This window comes from Sturnira hondurensis, unplaced genomic scaffold (genome assembly GCF_014824575.4).
Source record: "Sturnira hondurensis isolate 20B ecotype Veracruz unplaced genomic scaffold, ASM1482457v3 Scaffold0004068, whole genome shotgun sequence".
NCBI classification, from domain to species: domain Eukaryota; kingdom Metazoa; phylum Chordata; class Mammalia; order Chiroptera; family Phyllostomidae; genus Sturnira; species Sturnira hondurensis.
This window is the reverse complement of record NW_028076699.1, coordinates 4,601,602-4,623,754: the sequence shown is the minus strand read 5'-3', so window position 1 is coordinate 4,623,754 and position 22,153 is coordinate 4,601,602. Positions and strand designations below refer to the sequence as shown.

At 55.7% G+C, this 22,153-nt stretch overlaps 1 protein-coding gene across 4 annotated transcripts in view; it reads right to left on the bottom strand.

Moving 5' to 3' along the window:
• The window catches only part of SSBP3 (single stranded DNA binding protein 3), a 153,730-nt gene that overhangs the window by 6,375 nt on the left and 125,202 nt on the right, over positions 1–22,153 (bottom strand). For 2 of the 4 annotated variants that reach the window (XM_037043187.1, XM_037043189.1), the window contains 8 exons: positions 14,951–15,031; positions 14,000–14,059; positions 9,728–9,794; positions 9,545–9,621; positions 2,507–2,571; positions 1,789–1,837; positions 1,145–1,180; positions 615–669 (listed from right to left, as the gene is read on the bottom strand). In XM_037043187.1, coding sequence (XP_036899082.1) covers positions 615–669; positions 1,145–1,180; positions 1,789–1,837; positions 2,507–2,571; positions 9,545–9,621; positions 9,728–9,794; positions 14,000–14,059; positions 14,951–15,031 — 490 coding nt within the window. The remainder of the gene's footprint in view (positions 1–614; positions 670–1,144; positions 1,181–1,788; positions 1,838–2,506; positions 2,572–9,544; positions 9,622–9,727; positions 9,795–13,999; positions 14,060–14,950; positions 15,032–22,153) is intronic. The other 2 variants (XM_037043188.1, XM_037043190.1) reach the window with 2 other exon arrangements.

The following is a 22,153-nucleotide window of genomic DNA, read 5'->3' as shown; positions in this document are numbered from 1 at the left end:
CCGATTAGCCTGAAATGACTTCTTAGGAAATCAGCTAATGTGTTTGTATCAGGAGCAGGCCCCGTATGTCACAGGTAAAGGCCAACCACCTCTCACTTTTTGTCCTTGGGGTGGGCGAGGGTTGCACACTGGATTCTTCCTAGCTGGTGGTATGCTATTCTTAGCTGGGAAAGAACCCCGACTGGGATGCTGTGTGTGCAGGTGTGCACACGCCTGCTGCGTGCATGTGTGCTCTCCCCTGGCTACAGAAAAAGGGAGGAGGGATCTCCCACGTGGAAAACCAGAAGCCAAGAGGCACCATGCACAGAGCCCTGGCCCCAGGCTGCCAGAACCTAGACATACACACAACCAGGACAGGGTTCTCTCTGACCAGTGGGAGCTGAGGCCAGTGAGAGCCCTTGTTGCCCCACTTCCCTGCTCTACTCATCCTTTATCCAGATGAGAAGTGACCTGGCTGAGGCCACACGATGGCTCTGTGGCACCAGGGGTCTCACGCCCTCCAATGACTGATGCCATGATGATCAGTGGAGGGTGTGCCTCTCAAGAAGATTGGCGAGGAAGGTTTGCCTCTGTGCCTGCACCCCCAAAGGCACCCCTTCCCCGAGCCCTCTTACCTGCAGGACTAGGCATGATGGGTGTCCCTGGGGGGCCACCACCGCCAGGGGGTCCCTGGAAAAAAGATAAAAACTGACGTGAGAAACCCATGGTAGTGACACGTGGGGAGAGGCCAGGAAGCTCCAGCCACGACAGCAGCGAGTGCACACCTGGGGCCCAGCCTGCACTCAGCCCGAGTGTTTAAGCCTCGGGGGACTGGACTCAGACCCCCTCCTTTCTTTCTTCAAACCGAGTTGGCTGTGTGTGCACATGTGTACATCCAATTGGCAAAGCCAGAGGCCCGCAGTGGAAGCTACCCAACCCACGGGTCACCTCCCGAGATGGGGATCCCAGTTCTAGGTTCCACTAGAAAACTTCTGGGCCACTTAAAGGTACAAATGTCTGAATATGGAGAGTTAGTTCTAGCATGGTTGGAATCTGTGCTCAGAATATGTTTTGAAAAGGAGAGAGACAGGGACCCGAGAAGTTCTCTTGCACACTCAGTCACAAGTGGTGAGACATAAAACACCCCAAACGCACGCACACTTACCACGTAGGTACCGGGTGATGAGGAGGAGTATGGAATCTAAAAGTAAGAGGTGGGGGAGCCACGTGTCAGAGTCACTTCCTCTGACAGGCAGCACTTCTTGGCTTCCAAACCCACCTGGGGATGAGACCCCACACTTCATGGGACGGGCTGTGGGACCCACTGAGCCAACTGGTTAGTTTCCCTAAGAGAACCGGGGGGTGAGAGCAAAATCCAGCTCCTGAACCGACCCCCAGAGCCTTGCAGGGAGCCTTAGTTCCAGAGGGTGGGAAGGCAGGAACTTCACCTCACCCCTCTGGCCTTTTCTCCCCTGGGCTGTCTGTGCTTTGCTCCCCCCCGGCTCCTTTGAGCGCTGGAGGCTGGCCCTACAGGAGCCTCTGTGTGAACAGTGCTCTCCGCACCAAGCTCCCAGCTCATACTCCCAAGTTTCTGCAGAGCAGTGGGCTGGGCTGGGCAGGGGCCAAGCCCAAGACGGTGCCAGCATGTCACTCCCAAGCTTCTGCCTACAGGTGGGCTTCTCCTTGGAGGCATCAGGTAGAGACCTGCTGCAGCTCCCCTTGCAGCTAACACGGCCAACCTGGGGACAGGAACCCCCCTGCACCCCAGGACCTCCATGGCAAACACCACCCAGCTGAGCTGGTACTCACTGAATTAGCACTGTTAGGATTGGGCCAGGGTCTGCCAGCTCCCGGGCCCCTGATGGAGGGAGAGAGACAAGACAATGAAAAGGGTGCTGTCAACTCCAAGGGAGTGGTGCCAGCAGGGGCGGAACAAGAGGGCGGAAATGACTAGCAGGACGTCCTTCCTACCAGTCCAGGGCCTCAGAGACCATCTGGCTATGGGGTCGTAATGGGTAGTTCCACAGGTAGAAATCTACAAACTATAAACTATACAGAAAACTTGTGAAGTATACAAAGTTTACTCTGCACATACGCTTTCCTACAGATCTACTGCCACCAGGGGTTAAGAAACACTAAAGCACTAGAAAAGCTGGGTGTACAGGGTTCAAATCTTGGCCCTTCTTCTTGATGCTGTGTGAGCCTGGGCAAGTGACTCCACCTCCCTGCGCCTCAGCTGCCTCATCTATAAGTGGAAGACGGCAGAACAGCCCACAAGGTTATTATGCAGATTCGGCGAGCTAAGCCATATAACATGCTGCAAACAGTGCTGGGCACGCCAAGCACCGTATGGGATGAGGTCTCATCACCAGCATTTTAACATCCTCACTTCACTGACGAGGAGATGGAGGCCCAGGGAGGTGCCAGCAATGACTTGAATGAATCACCCATGTTCCAGAAGGACAGCAGAGTGGGGATGGGGCAAAGCCACGGGCTCTGAGCCACTGGCCAGTCGTTTGTGCCTTACATGTTAATCCCGGGCATGGCGGGGCCGAGGGAGTTGGGTGGTGGTCTCATGCCGCTGCCGTAATTCTGCAACGATAACCAAGGGTCAGTCTATGAGAAGGAGAAGGGGAACCGGAGAGAGAAGGGGGGGGCAGACAGAATATAAGCAAGAGGATTAGTCTGTGAAAAGAACCTGATGAGAAAAAAATACATTTGTTTAAAAAAGGTGGAGGCAGGGTGGGAGTCAAGTGATGGGATCACAATGACAAGCCAGCACAGAGGGACAGTCAGTCACAACTCAAAACACAGCTTCAGGGGCTTCAAGATTCTCCCAAAAGCACACAGACACAAGCAGGCCGCTCCCATTCCTGGGCCCATGGCACTGACGGACACCTTCCTCTCAGGTTCCAGGCCAGGACAGGTGGACAGACTGGGGACAAATCTGACTGGTGGGGGCCACCGCCTCAGACGCTCTGAGGAAGAAGCTGCTGGCAGAGGCAGGCAGGGGCCGGGCTGACCATGGAAGGGGGAAGAAATGCTCCTAAAAGGCCTGGCCTGCAGCTGTCCCCAAGGCCTGCCACCTTAACCCAGGTCTGGGGTGTCCCCTGCCCCCAGACCAAGCTGCCTAATTTAAGCCCCAGCATGTGGGACCCTTAGCAGGCTCAGTGCTAGAAGCTGGAGGAAAAGGTTTCTACCCTCAGAAGGAATCACTGTTCTGTCTAAGAAGAGTCCAGAGAGAATTTGGAAACTCCCAGAAACCCCAGCCCAGCTCAGTGCAACACTCTGAGGCAGAGTGGGGTGGGCCCCAGGCCTCACCCGGTTCCTCTCTCGTCACAAACAAGCCCAACTCCCCTCTTCCAGTGCTACTTTCGTGGCAGGAACAAATGCCTCGCCCCCCTTCTCCACCAGGCAGGCTCCTACGCATCCTCTAGAACCCAGCTCAGCGCACCTCACCTGTGCAGACTCCCCTGCCCTGCCCCTTCGGGGCAAATGCTCTGCCTAGATGCTCCTGTAATGCCGTGTGGCTCCCCTCCTCCCCTGCCCATGCCACACAGGCAAGGCTCAAGGGCACATCAGCAACCTCTCCTGTGGGACTCCAAGCACCTGTGGAAGAGGGGAACTGTGGTCCCACAGCCTTCAGAGCCTCCCTCCTCCCTGCGCCAGCACAGGGTGGGCACCCAGTCTATCAGCAAGGCTGGGAAGGAGGGAAAAGTAAACCGGGTCTGCCACATCTGGCCGTGGCAGCAGCTGTCCTTGTCGGAGAGCCTGGCGGAAGTGGGTTGGTGGGGCTGGCGGCCAAGAGCAGCAGCACTTGCTGCTCATTACGGAGCACACGGCACACGTGTACACAGCCTGGTCTGGTCCCCGTCACAACACTGCGAGGCTGGTGCTGTCCCCACTGCCCAGGAGAGGAGACTGAGGGCCTCCTCGGAGAGGAGAAAGATTGCCCAAAGTCCCAGTCAGCACACGGCACAGCTGGGGTTTCAACCTGGATCTGCAAGCTGTGGAGTGTGCACGCTATGCCCTGCACCTGAGGGGCCAGTGGGTGGGGGTGGATGGGAGGCTCGAGAGCCAGAGCCACCACTTCAGAGGCTGCAGCAGGCTTGATGGCGAGTTCTTTAGCTGAGTTCTTTGGCCGGGCCATCTCCCAAACCTCACTGGGGCCACCTCCCCTGCCTGGCCGCCCATGGAAGGGTGTGGAGTCCAGAGAAGAATCCCAAGAGGGTGCAGACAGTGGCGGAAGCAGCATCGGGCTGGCTGGCAGTGAGCAAGGCCTGGAGTCAGGGCGGGCAGGGCAGAGGCACCCTTGCCAGCCAGCACTCTTAAGCCCGCATCCCCCATGCCCGATCAGGGCTGAGAAGATGGGTGCTCGCCCTCGAGCAAACAGTGGCAGGCTCAGCAGCCATAGGGGGCCAGAACGTGGGGGAGGTTAGCACCCCAGCTCAGCCACTTGCTGGTGACCCTGAACAAACTACCCCAGTAACAATAACGCTGACTCTGTGCCAGGCTGTGCTACGTGCTTTTTATCACCTACATTTAACCATCACACGACCCCATTACCATCTCCACTTTAAAGACTTAAAACTGAGGTGCAGAAGCAGGGTGGCAGCGTCTTGCGCAGCCATGCTCGCAGCAGGGCTGGGACTGAAGCACTCTGCCGGGCTACCTCCTCCAGACTGGGGACAAAGATCTCCCTATCCGCCCTGCGAGGCTCAGGTGAGATGACAGCTCTGGAGTGCGGCCAGTCCTCAGAGGTGCGCACTGCTCTGGGATGTCGGCGGCAGAACCCCAAAGCCCCCAGTGCTGCCTCGAGCATTACAGAACCTCCGCTCTTAAAGGACCCTTGCTAAGCCCCCTGTGCAGCTCCGAGATCTCCTCCACACGTCTCAGCCTCGCTCGTGCTCCTGCAGAACAGGAAGCTCACCCCTTTTCCCAGACAGCCCACCCCTCCAGGAAGGCAGAGACAGAGAGAGATCTCCGAGGGGCCTCTCCCGCCCAGGAGAGCAGCCTGCACCTTGGGGTGGGGAGGGGCAGGGTGGTAGCCTGAGAGGAGATAACAAGTAGAGTGCTCACTTCCAAAAGACGGTACCTGCTGTTCCTGGCCCCTCCCCGCCCTTGGAAGCCTCCCAAACAGTCAGTATGCTGCTTCCCTGGAGGGACTGTGCCCACCAGGTCCTCCTGCCTTCGGAAGCACAGACCCTGGGGGTCACTCACACCTTCCCATTTCATAGATGACAAGCTGGAGGATTAAGGAGGCCATACATGTGGTAAGTCACAGGGGAAAGTGGGGCTAAAAGTCAGCTTTGGGGGAAAAGTTTTCAAATCACAAACACCAACCTTTTCACAGAGGGCAGGTGGGCTTGGAAGCATGGTTTCGGAGACTCAGGTGACACGGTACTCCCTGCTCCCAGTGCCCGCCTCCCTGCCGAGGCCCTGGGCGGCAGGGTGTGACCACTAGCCAGACAAGAGCCCCTCCTCTGCTCCAGCACAGCTCCACAGGGACAGGGACGGCGGCTGGAGACACAGAGTCCTCAGCAGGCTGAAGGACGGACTACACCATGTCCTCCCCGCCATGTGGGCACCCCCAACCCCGGGCAGAGGGATCTGATCCACACACAGCAACAACGATGGCCCCTGCTGCTGGGGACTCTGGATCAGGTCCCACCCTCTTGGTCTCATCTCAGTGCTCTGTGCAGGGTCCACACTAACATGGCTACTCGCCCAGCAGCCAGCAGGGTCAGGGGCCTGCTGCCACCTCCCTAAACACCTTGTCAAAGGGGCTCTTTCTCAGAGCTGCCTGCGGCCTGCTCAGTGCTCTCTGTACCTTAACTAGGGGAGAGCCATCCAGTCTGCTAGTCTCCATCACAGATCTATCGAAGAGGACTTCGGGCTGCAGGGCAGTGTCCAGGCTGGGGGAACCTCTCCTCCCTGCTCTCTAATCACACGGGGGTCGGGCCACCCCACACTGGGAGGTCCCTCAGGAAAGCCCCCTTGACTAGCCTGCTCCCTCCTCACCCAGCCCACGGGGGCTCTGATCCTCCCATCTTTCTGGGATCTCTGCTCTGAGGCACTGAGCTGGGACTGTGCTGACCAGCAGGGAGGCGCTGCCGCTCCCACGGAGGGTGACAGAGATCTCCTAGGGACTGGGGGTTACCCTTCACCTGCACTTCCGCACACAAGGTCCAGCCAGAGTGGCCATCTGCTCTAGGCTGTGCTGCCTCCCCGGGACCTGAACTGGAACGCCTAGGGCCACATCCCTGGGAACTGGTGTCCCTGACGTCTGGGAGCTGTGGCACTTCTGATGGGCTGCGCCTGAACCCGGCTAGAAGCCCTTGCAGTTTTTGCCTCATTCAATTCACTTTTGAAAAAGTTCCCAGAAGGTTCCCAGCTGACACGACCCACACACATAACTCTTTACAGAGAGAAAACAATTAAGTGGAAATATTACCTCTTTTTTGGCACCAGTTGTTTCACAAAGTCACAGTAAAATCTGTCTGAGGACTGAGGTATGCAGCAGAGGGCACGGCAGTGCCTGGCTGCTGGTTCCTTTGTAACATTTAGGCTAAAATGCAACACAGGCTTCCAATGTGCAATGCCACTCTGGATCTGAAATCTGTGAAGTAGCCAAGGCCACACTCTACCTATTACTCTTTGTTAGGAAAGTTGCAGCTATTAGCAATCTTATCCCGCATTTGGAATAACAGGCTGAGGGCTCCCCACCTCTGTGTCCGGTCTCAGCACAGCACTGTGCGTGCAGCAGCACTCACCAAAGGCTGCCTGCGGGGCTGGCCGCCTTACCACCAGCCGGGCCCAGGGCCCAGGGCCCAGGGCCCAGGGAAGGACAGACCCACGGGAAGCCTGCAGCTGCCCTTTCACCCAATCCCAAAAGGAGCCCTGTGAGGTCATCACCTGGCTGCCCATTTTGCAGATGAGGAACTGAGACCAAGCTGGGCCATGGCCAGAACCATGCTTTCCAGCACTAAGTTCTCAGCTCACCCCTCTCCTGACCGCTGGGAATGAATGACCAGGACAGCACCCTCAGGGACAACAGAGAGGCCTGGGCATGGGGTATGCAGAGAATCTGTCCTCTCCCCACTCTCAGCCTTGGGGTTCCAAACCTCCAGGCTTTGCAATGCCTACTCCCTGGGGGCTGACCCCAGACCCTGAGGTCCACACCATACCCCTGCCTTGCTCAGGCCCAAGCCCCACAGTGAAGAGCTTGTACAGACACTCTGGGTTGCTCTAAGGGAGGTCTGACTCCGGAACTGAATACCACATCCTACCCAGAGGGGTACAGAAGACACAGGAAAGGCATTAAGGGTCGCCATGTTGGTAAAACTAAGTAAAGAACAAGGAGATGTTTTCAGAGCCCCTGAGGATGATGGGGGCGGGGGCAGCAGCTGGCTTCACCCGTGTGCTAGCATTTCCCTCCCCTAGGGGCTGTGCCCCCCCCCCGCCCCATCCTGCAGGAGAGCGCCACCCTGCACACTGCTGGGTGAGACCAGGAGGGCTAACTGGGCCGCAGGAAGCCCTTCTGCCAAGACCTCAGCCTCAGTACCCTCATTGCCTCTTTAAAGCAGGCTGCTGAGCTGTGCCAGACTGCTGGCCAAGGCCACAGACATGAGGAGACACCTGCTAACCCCGTAGGAGGTCCTGAACTTCCAGAACACTCTGCTCTCAGCCAGTCTGATAATGTCCATTCCCAGCTTCTTGAACCTCAATACACATGAAACTAAAAACAATCGCCCAATCCAAGCAACGGGACCCAAAACACCTGTTTTAAGCCCCCAAGTCAGAAAACAGATTGTTCACTAAGGGGCTACTCTAGGCCAAGTGTCATGCCGAGAACTTGGCCCTCCCCTTCAAGCAACCCTATGAGGCGGGCACTGCTCTGCTTCCCCTTTTACAGATGCAGCTGCCAAGCCTCCAAAAACCCAGAAGAGTGGGTAATAGTATAGGAATGAAGTTTCCACCCCAGACTCCATCCTCTTCACCCCCCAGAACATTCTGGAAGTCCAAGGCCACTGCAGATCTCCACACCAAGAGCATCTCTCATGTGCGGTGGAGGCTGAGGGAGACTCAGGAGAAATCTCTCTTCTGTAGACTCTGCCGCCCTCCCACGGGTCCCACAGGTCCCTCGGCTGGGCTGCTTTGCAGAAGGCAGCCCAAGACAGCCACTCGACAGGTAGGGGCCACCCCGATGGCTTAAGAGGAGGCTGACAAAGACACAAGCTCTGAGGGATTTGAGGAAAGAAAAAACAAACAAACAAAACAAAACAGGGAAACCAGAGCTGCCATTGGTGTAGGCTTGCCTCCTTTCAAGGGCCAACCAAAGTCAAGGCCCTCCCCGAGACTCTTCAGCACCACAGATGCTGCAGCCCATGGAGAAGAAAGCAGGGGCTGGACGTGCTGGACGCACGACGCTGGACGGAGCAGAGGGCTGCGGGGTGTGTGCAGATGCCCCTTCCTACAGAAGGGAGGTGTCTGTGTGTGTGGTGGGATGCTACTGCACCCAAGGGAACCGGAAACCTGGGGAGTGGTACAGAAAACCCAAACATCTACAGGCCGGCAGGAGGGGCAAGCAGCCTTCTGGGCAGGGCAGAAACACCCTGGAACAAAACCCTTCCATCCCCATTACAGGACACTCCCCTCCCCTCACCCAGCCTTCCAGCTTCTTTCAGGTAGTCAGACCCCAGAGAATACCCTAGGAGAGAAGAACAGAGCAATATTCAAACACTAAGAGTAGGAGCCAACCACAAGGAGGCTCTGGAACAGGAATGGCCTGGCAGACTCCTGTTCGATGGCACTATACCCCGTACCTTTGACAGGGTATGGATCTGGGTGACGAGGAGCAAACTTTGTTTTAACTACAAAGGGCTAGACAGATGGCACCTAAAATAAATTTCTTCCAGAGGTTTCCAAATGGTCCTTCTTCTTGCAATGGAGCCCTCTGGTCAAAAGAACTTTTAGGCAGGACCCCAGTTTATGAAACGTGCAAAAGCTCTGTGCGCTGGAGTGAGCTGGAGCCCTGGCCAGCCTGGCCTCCTCTCACGTGGAGCGGCACTGCAGAGAACTGTAAACACAAACTAACTCCCTATTGGACAGGTGGGGAAATGGGGGCCTGTGGGGGCCACAGAGGTCAAAGGGATTTGCCCACAGTGAACTGCAAACAGTTAGGGCAGCCACTCACCTGTCCCGCCTCTGGGATTCCTGAAGGACCCACATCACTGCCTGCGTACCGGGCTCTCTGCCTTCCAAATCCCCTCAAACCACACATGCCAGCACACGCCTCCCCTCAAAGGGCCTATCAACTAGGGGGCTCCCAGAGGGGCCCCTAAGTTCCCAGGGGGTCCCTCAACTCTGCTTGCTGGGGGACTGCTCCTGGCTGAGCGTGGGGCCAGCCCAGCCCTGGGCAGAGGGAACAGCTGGGGATCTGGTCACGCCCTCCGCTCTCACCCCTGCAAGCTGAGCGACATGGAAAGACTGACAGACTGTGGCAAGAGGAGAGAAGGCGGGAGTGCAGAGATGGTCAGGGAAATGAGTGGACACAAAAGGTTACCTGTGGGCCGGGCCCCATGGGCCCCATGCCTCGGGGAGGGTTCATTCTCTGCATTGATCCTCCCATGTTGGGATGCCCTGCGTGAGAGAGCGGGTGAGCTGTGAGTGGCAGAGGCAGACGGGAGAGGGAGGAGGAGCCCCTCCGGACTCCCCACGCCCCAGCAGCCCACCCAGCCCTCTCTACCTTGTTGTCGTGTGGGATCCATGGAATTGGGCAGCAGTGGCTGTGTCCCAGGAACTCCTCCCGGAGGCTGAAAGAGATGGGAGACACAAGCTCAGTGGCTGCTCCCCAAGCTGGGGGGCAGAGGGAGACACACCTGCCTGCCTGCCCGCCCGCCCCAGCTCCCATCTGCTCCAGCTCCCATCTGCCCAATTAGGGCCACTCACGGCCTCCCCCTGACCATTCCTGCTGCCTGCCAGGAAGGCCCCGGGAGTGGCAGTCAGCTTGAGCTGGCATCAGTGAAACTGTGACAGGGTGAATAGGGGCTTTATCGGTGGGAGAGAAACCATTGCCCTGCCCTGCTGTCTTTGTGCGTCTGCGTCCTGCCAGAGGGGGGCCCGCTCTGGCCCCTGCTGCCTGCTGCACCCCCCTCAGAGGCAGCAGTGCCCCCTCCTTCTCACCACCAAACCCCAACCCTGTCTTCCCTTTGCTTCATGGAGATGTAACTCATTTTATCCCCACCTCCAAAATGTGGGGATCCAGAGACCCACTAGCTAAAAGCCGGAAACAGAGGGAGGTCCTTTTTAAAGGGGAACAGGGCAGGAAGTGGCTTTGATACGGAGACAGGGGAAAATGAGGCCCCAACCCACAGCCCCCAGGAACCTCCCGGTAAAGCTGGGATACACACTCGGGACTCCTGGCCCCTCACATGAAATGCCACCTTCCCACCCCCAGGGTAAAGAGCAGGCCGCCAGGAGAGGGGCAAGCAGGGTGCGGAATGAGAACCTGCTCCCAGAAGCCTGATGCAGGCGGCAGATGCTGGTGTGATTACTACTAAGAAGGTGAAGACAGGGTGCCATGGGTTTCCTGAGTGAGCACTTGGCACACCCGCTGTGCAAACCTATTAAAGTGATTTACGTGGGACTGAAGTTATTTCAGCTGCCAGTGGAGAAGAGAAGAGAGAGAGGCAGAGCTGTGGGGAAAGTTTACTCTGAAACCCTGTGCCTTAGGACTAAACATGAGCCCTTGCCTCTGAGCGGGAAAGCCTTTGGTAAAGCAGGTCACCCTCTCCCATCCCTTCTGAGGCGGCCCCTCTGACAGGGACCCTCACACCCCGACCGGCTCACTGCTGAGGGGATGGCAGAGGGGGGAGCTCCTCTGCCTTTGGGCTGATGGGGAACTGCAAACCAGTTTGGGGACAAGGTGATGGGAAGTGAAGGGTAAGTCTACACTGTTTAGCTTCTGAATCAATGTGTTTGGTGTCTGGGGTGGGGAAGAGTGGGGAAGCTTGTGGGAGCGCCACAGGAGTCTCGAGAGTACTTGACATTCACGAAGTGGCCGCTGACACCGACTGTTTCGTATCTGGCTGCGGGGTAGAGAATGTCTCTCCAGCCACTGGGTTTTAGCTGTCCTGACCTCTTGCTTTCTCCCAGCCCTGCTTCCTCTCTGAATCGCTTGGCTGGTCTGTCTGCCCTTGGGGTTTGGGATACTTCTTGAGCCTGTGTGGTTTAGTTTGGAGGACCCCAGGATGTTCAGGTGGATGGAGCAGCTGTGGGGGTTGGGCAATTGCCCCCTTTCCAAGTAGCCCAGTGCCAACCACCAGTTCTCACAGAAAGTTCCTCCTCAGGCTCCAGTAAGCCTGCTGTGTGCCAGGACTCGGGAAGAGGGGCCTGGGGATCACTCCCCTTACTGGAGTGACCCTGGGACGGGACAGGGCAGTCTGGGCCTGCTGTACCAGGGAAAAAAGGCACTGCACTGAGAAGGCTCAGGCCCTCAGACATAAGAAAAAAAGCAACAGCTCGTATATGAGACTCAAGCATGTGCTGTGCACATACCTCAGGACCTGCTAGGGAGATGCTCTGAGGCTGTCCCACCGGCTCCTGGAAGCAAGCAGTGCCCCTCCTACAGCAGCACGGGCAGGTGCATAAGCATCTGCCCAGGAACGGACACAGCCCAGAGGCGTCTGAGGGCTCATTCAGGCTGCCTACTCGAGGCAGCTGCCAGGCCGGCGGGGCTCCGCTGGGCTGTGATGATCCTCCTCTCCCAAGTCCAGCTGAACCCCACTGGTCACCACCTACCCGGCCACCCTCGCTTGAAAGAGCGGCATTCTACACACAGTGCCCAACCTCCGTCAAGGAGGCAGGTTAGAGGCTGGCCTTGCAAGACTTCCTGGCAAGTCAATGGCCCATAGGTCCTTTATTCCCCTGAGCGCCCTTCTCATTGCCCTAAACTGGGAGGCCAAGGCCATGTGAGCCTGAACCAGTCCTGCTGCCTCTGTTTCCTCCACAGGCCCCGGGGGAGGGCTGGGCTAACTGGGTGGCTGGAGGCTCTGGTTTGACTGGCAGCTCCAAACGAGGCACCCGGGGGGTGACACCTGTGAAAAGGGCGCTTCCCGCCCCCAGAGGAGGAACCTAGAAAACCGGTGTCACTTTCTGAAGGGGGAGCAGGAGGCTGGGAGACTGGTCTGTAACACGGGGTCCAGGTAAGGATTTCTCCTCCGTTTGCTCTCTCAGCACATGCGCACGGTTCGCTGACACATAGAAACACACCGCTTCCTCTAGTGTCCCTCGGCGGCAGGAGGAAGGGCCACAACTGTGACAAGGAAGCATCTGTTCTCTCCCTGGGGCAGAGGCCCGTCCAGGCCAAGGAGCGCCCTGGCTGGGCAAGAGGGCGAGCTGCTGCTGGGGCCCACGCGTGCGATGGCAGAAAGGAGACAGACCCACTTGGTGGCTGGGTCAAATCAAAGACACTCTCGCAAGTACGAGAGCTGAACGAACAGGTGTGGTGCAAACAGCCCTGGCCCAGGAGCCGGAGGAGGATTCGAGCCCAGCTCCCTGGGAGAGTTTGGGAAGTCACTCCTACACTCTGACCCTCTGTTTCCTCATCTGTGATGTATCCATGGGGCCCTCCTTGCTAAAAAAAAAAAGCCAAGTCTCTAATTCCTCTTGTCCAAATTCGCCCCTTTCGTGTCAGAGAAAAGAGGAAACAAAGGACGGTTGAAGGGGAAAAAAAGGGGCAACCTGAGAGGCAACTGGACTTCAACACCAGAGGCTCCCGGCCACGGGCACCTCTCTGTGGTGCCTGCTTCATCTCCCTTGGGGCCGTTCCTGCAGGGCCTCGAGAACGGAAGGAGCCAAACTCAGAGAACACAGTCTCATTAGTGACTGAATCCCCAGCTCCAGGGGCAACAGGGCTGGATGCACTGGTGTTGCTGTCAGATTTTTTAAGGGCTTTTTGCAAGATCCCTCAAAGAATCATGCCAAAAAATACTTTGGCATAAATAGACACTTCCTTCCCCAAAGTTTAAGATGTAAGGCTGTCTATCCTCAAAAGATGATATTCATCAGTACCCCACCTCCTCCCCTCCGGCCTCTGGACGGGCTGCACTGGCCGGGCTGGGGCGGGGCGGGGGGGGGGCGGCAGGGTGCCGATTCTCCAGGCCACCTGGAACTGCCAACCCTCATGGGCCAACATAAGGCGCAGAACCCCAGGCCGAAAGCCCTCCCCACAAGCAGACCACTCTTCTAATTACACGAACAAATCCTTTCTTGTTTTGAGTTGGGTCTGGGGAGCAGGCAGACGTCGCTGAAAAACTCCCAAATGTCCTGCTCTGCTGCCCGCAGTCCCCTGATCTGAGCACTACTACGGGCCATTTCTCCCCTTAATAGCAGGGTTCTATTTACCAGCCTTGGCAATTCTCAAAAGCTTCCAGGAAAAAATGCACATTGTCAATTAACTTCATTAAAGAGGAAGACCCTTATCCAAGAAGGGCTGAAGGGAGGGGCAGGGGTATTACCACCTTCTCTAGAATAGCTGAAACCCTACATTCCCACCCTGGCAGCAGCAGCCGCCGCCCTCCAAGCCCCAGAACTAAGGTTCTAAGCCGCCCAGGAGGGGCAGGTAAAATGCTGGCAGGGGGCTGCAGAACACTCAGGGAGTGGACACAGGGACCTGCTTATGAAGCTACCTTCTTAAAACCTGTCCCTCTACCTCCGAATCCTTTCCCCACTTTTCTTTAAAAAAAGATTGTGTTTATTTATTTTTAGAGAGAGAGGAAGGGAGGGAGAGAAACATCGATCGGTTGCCTCTCGCACACCCGCAACCAGGGATCTGGCCCACAACCCAGGCGTGTGCCTTGCCTGGGAATCGAACCAGCGACCTTTCAGTTTGCAAGCCAGTACTCAATCCACTGAGCCATACCAACTAGGGCTCCCCACATTTCTGATAGGAGTCAAAGTCCAACTAGGGTTGAGGGTGGTCGAATGAGGGGAGAGAGAACATGAAAAGGTACAGTACCTGGTTTCCCATTCTGATCGGGGGCCTGGGGCCGCCTGCGTATCGCGGTGACATAAAAGGCTGCAATTACAGGGAATTAGTTCAATGACAGCCTGCGCTCCCGCACAGTGACAAACACAAATGCACTCCACTCCACAAAGTCTAGTTTTGTTACTGATGATCTTTCAAACTCCCTTTCTTCTGGTGGCCTCTCCCCTCTGGGCAAAAGTCCCTTTGGGCCGAGGAAACAACAGAGGCCGTAACACACGAAGCTCCGACTGTGCGTCTGCATCTGTCTAGGGAGGTGGACTCTGGGTGACGGGGCGGCAGTTGGAACTTTGCACAGGATGCGGAAGAGCAGCGACATCAGCGTGGGGCTAAGGAGGAAAACCTCTGCTCTTAGGAAGGGCAAATCAAAGGACCACAAAAGGGACCGGCACATAAATGTTCGGGATGTGCAGACAGAGCTGGACACGCGCGCGCACACAGAAACCACTGACAAAGGGGTGGGGAAGGGGAGCGAGGACTGGAGGGGGACACGTAATGGAAATGGTGAGGGGCAGCGGGCTCCCTAACGTAATGCAGGGAATGGGCAGGAAAGCTTTCTCAGCAGCGAGAGTGCACGAAGAAAAGGCTAGGGATGCAGCTTCGGTCACACACAAATGGTTAACCAAACTCAAAAAAACCAAACCAAAAGTGAGAGAGGAAAAAACAAAAACGCAAAGGCCGCTGACAAGGTCACAGAAATGTTTTTCTTTTCTTTTGGTTTCATATCCAAGCTGGGTGTGATGTCCAAGGAGTGAAGACTCTCTTTAGAAAATAATATGTATGTTTTTTCAAAAACACTTCCTTTTGTCAATCAAGACTCGAAAGCAATGGCGAGAGCATGTTTTGATTTTTGTTTTTCCTCTGCTGGCTCTGCCCTCCTGGTGCCCCGTGCCCCCCGGCGGGCGGGCGAGCCAAGTGCGTTACCTGACTGTGGGGTCCCATCATGCTGCTGGGATTGTGGGGTGGAGGCTGTGCGTGCGGCGAGGGCTGTGACCCCGGAGGACCCTGTGAGGCCAGACAGTAGAGGCAGGTTATAGATCACAGCACATGGAGAAGCGCAGGAGAAGCTTAAAAGAACAAAAATTAAACCAAAACGGAGGGTGGGCGGCGGGCGTGCGGGCTCTGGTTGGCAGGGAGGTGCGAGCTGCTGCCTGGGTCACCGGCTCATTGGAAGATGGCGAGCGGGAGGGAGAGAAGCTGATGTACACCTTCGTGAGGATTTATAGGTATGGAAACTCAGATCCAGCTCCTCTGTCAAAGCATGCAGGAGCAGGGGCCTAGGCATCAACTCATGTGGTTGGAGCGGAGTTTGCCATGTTAAATACGTCGGCTGACATGGGCTCGGAGAACACAGTACGCACAGAAGCGGACCCACTCTGCATGGCATGTAAGAGGCCTGGCCTCAAGGAACTCTCAGTCTGGGGGGAAGGACACAGGTCGCAGGTACCTACAAACCGGTCTACTGATGGCTGAATGAGAACAGACAGGAGGAGCAGGATGGTGCCAGAGATTGAACAAATGGGCAAACGAGAGGAAGAGACAGTTACAAGGCACCCACTCAGTACGGTGCACTAATTCACCTTCACTCGAAAATGGCCCCATGAGGTGGGGTTTCTCATTCCTATTTTTACTGATGAGGAAACTGGGTCTCGAGGGACAAAGGGCCTTGGCCACAGGCACACAGCTGGCAAATGGCGGAGCCAAGGTCCACCCAAGCCCCTGCAGCCCGGACTGCTGCACTGGGTGGGTGGGTGCAGAGGCTGGGCCTTCCATTCCAGTCAGCGATGGGCCATCCACAGCTCCAAGATGACCCCTAAAGGCCTGGGCAATGCTGACCTAAAATTCCCACAGAAGAAATAGACGAATTCTCTTAAACCGTGGGGTTGGTCAAACTGGGGGCTGCAACCTATTAGTGGGTGGTGAAATCAATTTAGTGGGTTACAACCACTGCTTTTTAACCTGGAATAGAATTTTAAAAATATGATAGAAAATATCAGAGAGCTTTGTGTGTTTTATAGTAAGTTATTTTTCACTAACCTCTATTTCACTTATAAGTACACATTTGCATGTGTATGTACTGGGTGACAATGTCAAATGTATTTCCCACTGCAGGGCACAGCCAACCTTCCTTCCACCCTGGGGCACTCAGAGCTGGACGCTGGTGCTGGTGCACAGGAGCCCTTCCCGAATCCACTCTCCCCCACCCCACGACCGCTGGTACCCACAGAGGTGCCTTTGAGAAAAATTCAAAACACATAAGGGAACGGGTACGGTTCCATTAAAAAAGACAAAGAGAGAAAGAATCTTTGGGAGATACAGCAGGGCCTTTCTCGCACAGCCTCCTCCTTCGGAGCCAGGCTGCCTGGCCTCCTACCCACTCAGAAAGTATAGCCCAGACCCGAGGAGGGGACGCAGGGGTGAGCTGCGCTGGTGGGCGTGAAGATCCAGAGAAGAGGTGAGAGAGAAAGACAGGGGGCCACTCAGGAGCCCTGGGGTGCCATAAAGGACAAGCTTGGAGTTTGTCCCCAAGCCAGAGGCTCTCACTTCCGGAAAGCTCCGCAGAGCAGATGTTCCCCTACCTGCCATGCTACTAATTTCAACAAGTGTGTGTCTTTCTAGCGGCTGCCAGCAACGGCATGGTTTGTTACCATGAGCAATTTTCTTAATTAACAGACATTAATTAGCCATTTAGCAATTTTGCAAGCATTTGTTTAGCGGCTTTCCTAAACATGAATACCACTGTGATAATGGCACTGATTAGAGGGTCCCCTAATTAACAGTACAGGGAAGGAAAATTGAAATCACATAAATTAAAAAGGAAGGGGAAGTTAATGAAGGCGGGACATATTTGCACCTGCAAGTCTTTTGTACCATAAAACTTGGGTGCAATGTAAACAAAATAAGATAATTTGAAGCCAACCCCTAAAAAAGGAAAAATAAAAAGAACAGACGAGGGGGGTTCAAGGGTGAGGTCCAGTTGCCAAGAGGGGGCAAGAAGGCCTCTGCCGGTTCCTCAGCTCCTGGCAAGAAAGGAGCACCTCCTCCCCCCCAATCCTGCACCGCCCACCCGCAGTGCTCAATGCATCCAGAGGGGAGCAGCACGGCCTCGCCCAGGACCCTCACCCCGGGTGCCCTGCCGGCCAGGAGAGGTCAGCAGTGGCTGACTCCATGACTGACTAGGAAACATGAACAAAGTGCCCACCACAGGGCCCCAACAGATGGCAGTCCGTACGAAGGGTCAACACTCGAACCTGACGGCTCAGCTGTTGCCTGGACCCTCTGAGGCTCAGGAGGCTGGCTCTGTGTCTCCTCCCTCTGAGGCTTCCTGTCGGCCTCTGGTCCCTGAATGAGTGGACAGGACCCAAGTCTGCCTCAGTGCAGACGCCTCAAGACGAAGGCTTGATGAGTAGTGAGCACGACTGATCAGTGAGGCCCTCCCCAGCCTGTGGGGGGCAGTGGGGAGTGGGCTAGTAAGTCTGAGAAGGAAGCAGTAGCTCATAAGTCTCCCCTCTGACCTGGAGGTGGGGTTCAGAATACTGAAGGCAAGGGAGCCCTGGCCCAGACCAGCTGGTCATCCAGAGAGGAAATCCCATCACAACCCCCAGCACGCCACAGGGGAGCGGGCACAGGCATGCATCAGAAGGGCAGAGATTGTCAGCACAGACCAGGGTGGGGGGATGGCTTCTTACTAGCAGCTCAGGGAGAACCACCTGTCTGGCAGTCCCGTTCCTTGGGTGGCCCTGAAATATCCTGCCACCCAATGTCCTTCCCTCGCGGGAGAGAAAAGAGGCCCAGTGCAGTGGGGTGATGTCCAAGGCCACTGAGAGCAGCTGGCGGCAGAGCCGCAACTCCTAACTTCAGCCCGGGACTCTCTTCGTGGCACCACTCCCCATTCATTTTCAGATAAAGAATCAGGGTGTGGGAAGGCCTGGGTTCAAATCATGACTCAGCCACTGACTGGATGGACCTGTGCTGTCTCATTGGTGAAATGGGGACAACTGGAGTAGTAATGATGGAGCCACACACCCTACAAGGCGAACGTGGCCCTGACCTGCATTAGCTTAGGTGATCCTCCACCCTTCACAGAAAGGGCTCCCCATTGCTCCCTTCTACAGACCAGGGACTGAAGCTTAGAAAGTGAAGCCACTTGCCCAGGGCTTCATGGCTACTAAATGATATAGTCAGGCTGCAAAGTGTGGTTCCAGAGCCCCTGGGATCTCAGCTGGTCACCGTGCCACAAGCCCGTGAGCAGTACCGAATGCAAGGAGCAGAGAAGAACGACTACCAGAGGCCGAAGGGCTCTCACTCACTCACACACAAACCATGGCCAGCCCATGCTGCGGTGGGGGGAGGGGGGAGGTCGAGCTGCATGAGAAGAGTCTCGGCTCTGAAAGCTCTCAGACCACTTGGGGAGGATGAAGATACAGGGGCAAACAAGCTCAAGAGAAAGTGACAAGTAAACTGAGGCACGGAGTGGCCACAGAATGGAGGCCATTAAGAAGCTGGGATGAGAACCCAGAAGTCAGAACTCTTTCCACTGTAAGTCACCCTCCCTGGAGCAAGCGGGTGGAGTGGTGGGAGCAGGAGAACCCAACTCTGGAAATCTCTCTAGTGAGCCTAGAAAAAGGATGCAGAAAGTGTGCCCATTCACTGGGCCTTCACTCTGCCCCAGACCCTGTTAATGGACTTGCCATTCTGTCTCAGACGTTCCCAGGATCTCCCACCGGAGATACATTATTCCCGCACTTCCTTTTTATTCTTTTTCCTGTAATTTCGGCACTGGGTAGTGTGTTACATCTAACAGCTTCTGGCGTGGCTCTGTGATGGGTGGGCCTGAGGCGCACACTGGGCCATTCCGCTAAAACCCTGCAGCCTGGACACACAGCAACATGGACGAGCCTTTGCCGAACACACCGACGCGGTGAGGAGCCAGCACTCCCGCCGCACAGCAGGTCTGAGGTCTCTGGAAAAGCATTTCAGCACCGTCAGTCAGCAGGACCCACCTGTGCCTCCCGGTCACGGCCTGGTTAAGTCCCTGCGTTTCACCCAAAGCCGTCTTCAAGAGATGGGCTTGCAGTGCTAAGGGGCATGGGGGGGGGGGGGCGCTTCACAGCTGCACAGACCTGGCTTCCAACCCCAGCTCCTCCAGGACATTCTGTGAGTCTGGTTTCCTCATAGGAAATGGGGGACGTTCTACAAATATTGCGGGGCAGTAGTCCGGCTGACAGTGGCAGGCATACAGAAGGGTTCCCCAGTCTTCCAGGGTGCCTCATGCCTCACGCTCCAGTAGTCACTCGCTGCCCATTTTCCACGGAGAGCGGAAGCTGGACTTGCCCTCCCAGGAGCACCCTCTTCAGCCCACTGAAAGCCTCTTCGTCCTCCTCGGTGGAGCCTGCCCGGCTACTCATTCGGGTGCTCTCTGAACGCGAGGCGTCCACTTCGGACAATCTGCCTTATCTGCGGGTACCTTGCAGGGTCCTCAAGGACAGCGACAAGGCCTTGCACCCCACATGGACGTCAGGGCAGGGCCTGAACAGGGCAACGATACTCAGCCAACAGGCAGACACCCACAGCCATGGTCAACAGCCCCTGTGTGGGTACATGTGACACCTTCGCATTCAAGGAACCAGAAAAAGTTATAAGGTAGCCAAGGGGGGGTGGTGAGGAAGAACAGCTCCTTTAAAATAAAAAAAAAGCACTGACAAATTTTTTGGAAGAAGTAGTAAAAGCTATGTGCTAAGTTTACTATTTCCAACACTCATGGCTCCTTCACCAAATGCCACCCCCCACTCCCCAGAGCTGCTTTCCCCTGCCTAGAAATCTCATAACTTCAGAGAAACAGAGCTTAGTTCCAGGCTTTCAGAGATGAGCCTGGAAGAGAGCAGGACGAGGCCAGGCAACAGCCAGGGGTGAGAGCATGGGCCTTAAAAGCCAAAGCACTGGAGTGGGAGCCCTGTCTTATCACCCTGGGCCTCGGGCTCCTCACCTGTCAGACCGCCAAGGAGTCTGGCAGATACTTTCTCCGCAGGAAAGCTGGGGGAGGACTCTGCACACTGCCCAACAATGCCCAAACAGAAGGCAGCTTCACTACCATTTAGGCCGAATTTGCCTTTTATCTCTGCAGAAGGTCTTTGGGGAAAGGGCACTCAAGGTTTCAGGTTGCTCTGAGACAACACTGCACACACCCCTGGCCCTCCCAACTCCTGGGGACACCAGCCACTGGTCTGCCAAGGCTGATGGGGTGGGTTTTAACTGGCAGCGGGAGATGGATGACTTGCATTACTGGTGGCCTCTGTAATCCGTCTGTTGGGTGTGTCACTTTAATGAATATAAAATTCCATTGATCAGATACATGGTAAAAGGCATACAACAGACAATTCAACTTGTTCCTTGGACATGAATGGTGATAGAAAATGCTATAAACCCATTCTGGGGAGAGGTCCAAGGTGTGCCTGTGTGCTGCTGACATCCCGAATCCGTCACCTCTGTCTGCGCCACTCACAGCCTCCCTGGAGTGGGAAGTGGACCACCTGGGTGGGGCGAAGGGAGGGGGAGCTTTCACTTCTCCATCCCTTTAACATGCAGCTCATCCAAGGAAAAGTTATTTTCTCATTCCAACTACGGGAACGTCCCAGCAGTGGCTCGGACAGTTGTCTTCCTATTCTGCTTCTATTTGTTCCCTCAGGGGACAAGGTTTCTGTGTGAGGGGTGGGGGTGGCGGGGAGGCCAGAGTTGAAGCTGAGGGCCGAGGGATTCTGAGTCATCTTTATGCCTACCCAATGCAAGCTGGACACACACCTAGCAGGTCCTCAAAGGGCTGGGCCGGGCCACTGCCAACTGGGCGGCAACCTCCAGGGAGCTCCCAGTCAGCGGGCCCCTTCCTGCCAGGAGACAAGCCCACAATGATCATAACCCTCTACAGACACTGGACAAGCAAAATGGGTTTTGCCAGGGAGAAGTCTGGCAGGTGGTGGCAGTAGAGGAGTCACCAATTAGAAGGCACAGGACAGTTCAAAATGTCTCCTCTCTTGTAACATCAGGAATCCTCACGGGCACTGAGGATCACTCGGAGAAAAGATCAGCAAAAGGCTCACCGTTTTCCATCTGAGCAAAGGCCCTGGCTGAGCTCTCTTCCCTCGTGCCTGTCTGAGGCAGCACAGTGCTAGGCAGCCAGCTAGGGCGAGCCAGAGTCCTGCACACTTGGGACAGGTCCCCACGAGGTGCTCAACAAACATTTGGCTCAAGCAGTTATGAGACACGCTTGTCCCACAGAAGACAAAGACACAGAATCAACAGGCCATGGTTTTTAAAACAAAGGGAGGAAACATGGCAACGAAAGGACGGGCGGCGGCCAAGGCCTAACACAGAGCTCTCCCACACACCGCGCCTCTTCCCCCAGCCCTGTGCACGGGAGGGAAGACTGAGCCCCCGAGACGTGGACTCGCTAACCCTAGGTCCAGGCCCGGCTCCCTGCACGGCACTGCAAATCCAGGGTGGAGGCAGGGCCAGGTGCAGCACGAGGGCCCACGAGCACCGCCACACGCTGAACACCGCCACACGCTGAACGAGAGTTAAGAGGTACTGAGCTATGGCTCTGGGCCAAATCTGGCCTTCCACCTCTTTTTGTAAATAGTGTTTTGATTTTTAAATTCTCACCCAAGGATATGTTCATTGATTTTAGAGAGAGAGGAAGGGTGGGGAAGGAAGAGAGAGAGAGAGAGAGAGACACAGACATCCACTGGTTACCTCCTGGACACATGCCAACCAGGGATTGAGCCCACAATCTTTTGGTGTACGGGACAACGCTGCAACCAACTGAGCCATTGAGCAAGGGTTGTAAATAAAGTTTTATTGGAACACAGCCACACTCACTCATCCACCGCTGGTTTCAGGACATGATGGCAGAGTTGAATAGTAGCTGCAACAGAGACCAGATGGCAGACAAATCCCAAAATATTTACTATCTGGCCCTTCACAGGAAAAGTTTGCCAACACTTGAACTAGGTAATGATTTTCAATACTAAAGAGGAAAAAAAAATGAGGATCTTTTTAAATTCTCAAGGGAAAAAACCAGAACAGTTCATCTATGCTTTCTGATTCTTAACTTCACATCTACTAAGATAAATA